The 1,724-nt window shown below is 71.1% G+C and overlaps 1 protein-coding gene across 1 annotated transcript in view; it reads left to right on the forward strand.

Annotated features, from left to right (window-relative positions):
• Nucleotides 1-1,065: 1,065 nt before the first annotated feature.
• The window catches only part of LOC101618412 (uncharacterized protein KIAA1109), a 41,406-nt gene continuing 40,747 nt past the window's right edge, over nt 1,066-1,724 (forward strand). Inside the window, exon 1 of the mRNA XM_012734828.1 lies at nt 1,066-1,176. Within this exon, the coding sequence (XP_012590282.1) occupies nt 1,080-1,176 (97 nt within the window). The 5' untranslated portion in view covers nt 1,066-1,079. The remainder of the gene's footprint in view (nt 1,177-1,724) is intronic.

The raw sequence follows: 1,724 nt of genomic DNA on the forward strand, positions 1-1,724 counted from the left end.
TCCTCATGGTGCCACCGGCCTCTCTCCCCTGGACGCTCTGGACAGCTCTTGGGGGGCGTCTGTTCACACCGCTGCCGCCTGCGGGTGGGGCGGCTTGGTCCGAGGCTGCGCACGCTTGCGTTTGCTGCCCCCTCCACCCCCGCGGCCTTCTCGGTGGCTCCCCACTGCCCGGCCTTCTCTGTGCCCCACCCTGGCCTTCTCTGGCCGCCCGCCCCGCCGGCCGCGTCCCCAACGCGAGTTTCCTTTTGCCGTGCGGGGCGCTACGTCTCTGCTTGCGTGGGTCGGCCCCGCGCGGTGCCCCTCCAGGTGGACGGGGGCGTGGCGCCGGCTGTCTGTCACTGCACGTGGCTGGCAGTGACCGGCCTCGGCTGGCGGGGCGTCTCCCTGGTCCTCTGGCGAGGGAAGCGCTTCCTTCCCTGCATCAGGCGCCACGGTGGTGGCATCACAGGCGCGGCGCGGAGACGCAGGGTCACACGCTCACGGGCGACTTTCTCGCTTCTGGGATCTTCGCTAAGAACGCGCACCGCCCACCCCTAGCGGCCTCAGGGCGCCCCCCAGCCCTCCCGACTCCGGAGCCCGCAGGCCGTGCACCTGGCAGTAGGAGGCTGCTGCCCGGCGTGGGGCCGGACGCGGCTCAAGGGCTTCTGAGGGCTGTCGGTGGCCGTTCTGGGCCGCCGAACTGCCATGGCTCGTGCGTCCTCACGGCGGGCTGAGCACTGAGTGACCGCCACGCCTCTCTCACTCTGAGCGGAGGGCAGTGGCCGGCCAGCGTCTGCGGGGTGGAGCCGGGGCTTTGGGAAGCGGGGGAGGGTGCTGGCTCACATTTCACTTGTTCCTCTTGCTGTCGTGCGGCTTGGGGTGCAGGCTGGAGGGGTGAGTGATCCCCAGAGACGGGGGACAGTGCCGGCGGGCCCACGACAGCTGCTGCCGCGGGCCCCAGGGCGGGCGCTGGCGCCTGTCCTGCCTTGGCGTGGCGCAGGACGTGCCTATTGCCGCTGAGGGAGCCAGATGCGCCGGCCCGCGTTGAGTCCCCACCCGTCCGCAGCCTGCAGGCCTCGCCGGCGTGGGAAGACGTGGCCATGGACCAGAGGAAGAACGAGAGCATCGTGCCCAGCCTGACGCAGCTGGAGGATTTCCTCACGGAGCACGACTCCAACGTGGTCTGGCTTCTCGTGGGTGAGTGCTCGTCCCGCTCGGCCGGGCGCGCTGCTGGCCACGGGGGGTGGCCGCCGCCGTCTGCCCGCTTTCTGCGAGGGGCTGCGGCTCCCGCCGCCCACTGCACCTTGTGCCCGGGGAGCTGCCCCCAGTCGGTCTCCTCACTGCCCCTCACTGCGCGCGGCTGTGGGATGTGCCAGCGACGACGCTGTCTGCCCTTCAGAAGTTTTCTAGCTCCATAGAAGCGTGGACAGTGTTAAGTGAACGGCAGAGGGGCTTGTAGTGGCCGTGCCGGACGGCAGGGGCCGGTGCAGAGCGCTGCGGGGCGCTTGGGGCCGGGGCCCTCGCCGCTGGGGCCGCCCGCCCTCGTGTGCATAGGGGCCTGGGAGGTAGCGCGGGGCGGCGGCTGGGTCCCGTCAAGGCCTGAGTCCTTCGGTGTATGTGAGGTTTCTGTTTTGCAAGAGCGTCAAACCGAGCAGGGACCCGAGGAGCAGCTGCCCAGCCGAGGCTTAGCTGCCTGACTGCACACGGGCCAGACGCGGGGTCGCTGGGTGGTGGGGGCGGGCGGG

Source organism: Condylura cristata, unplaced genomic scaffold, assembly GCF_000260355.1.
Source record: "Condylura cristata isolate star-nosed mole 26May11 unplaced genomic scaffold, ConCri1.0 scaffold00075, whole genome shotgun sequence".
NCBI classification, from domain to species: Eukaryota; Metazoa; Chordata; class Mammalia; order Eulipotyphla; family Talpidae; genus Condylura; species Condylura cristata.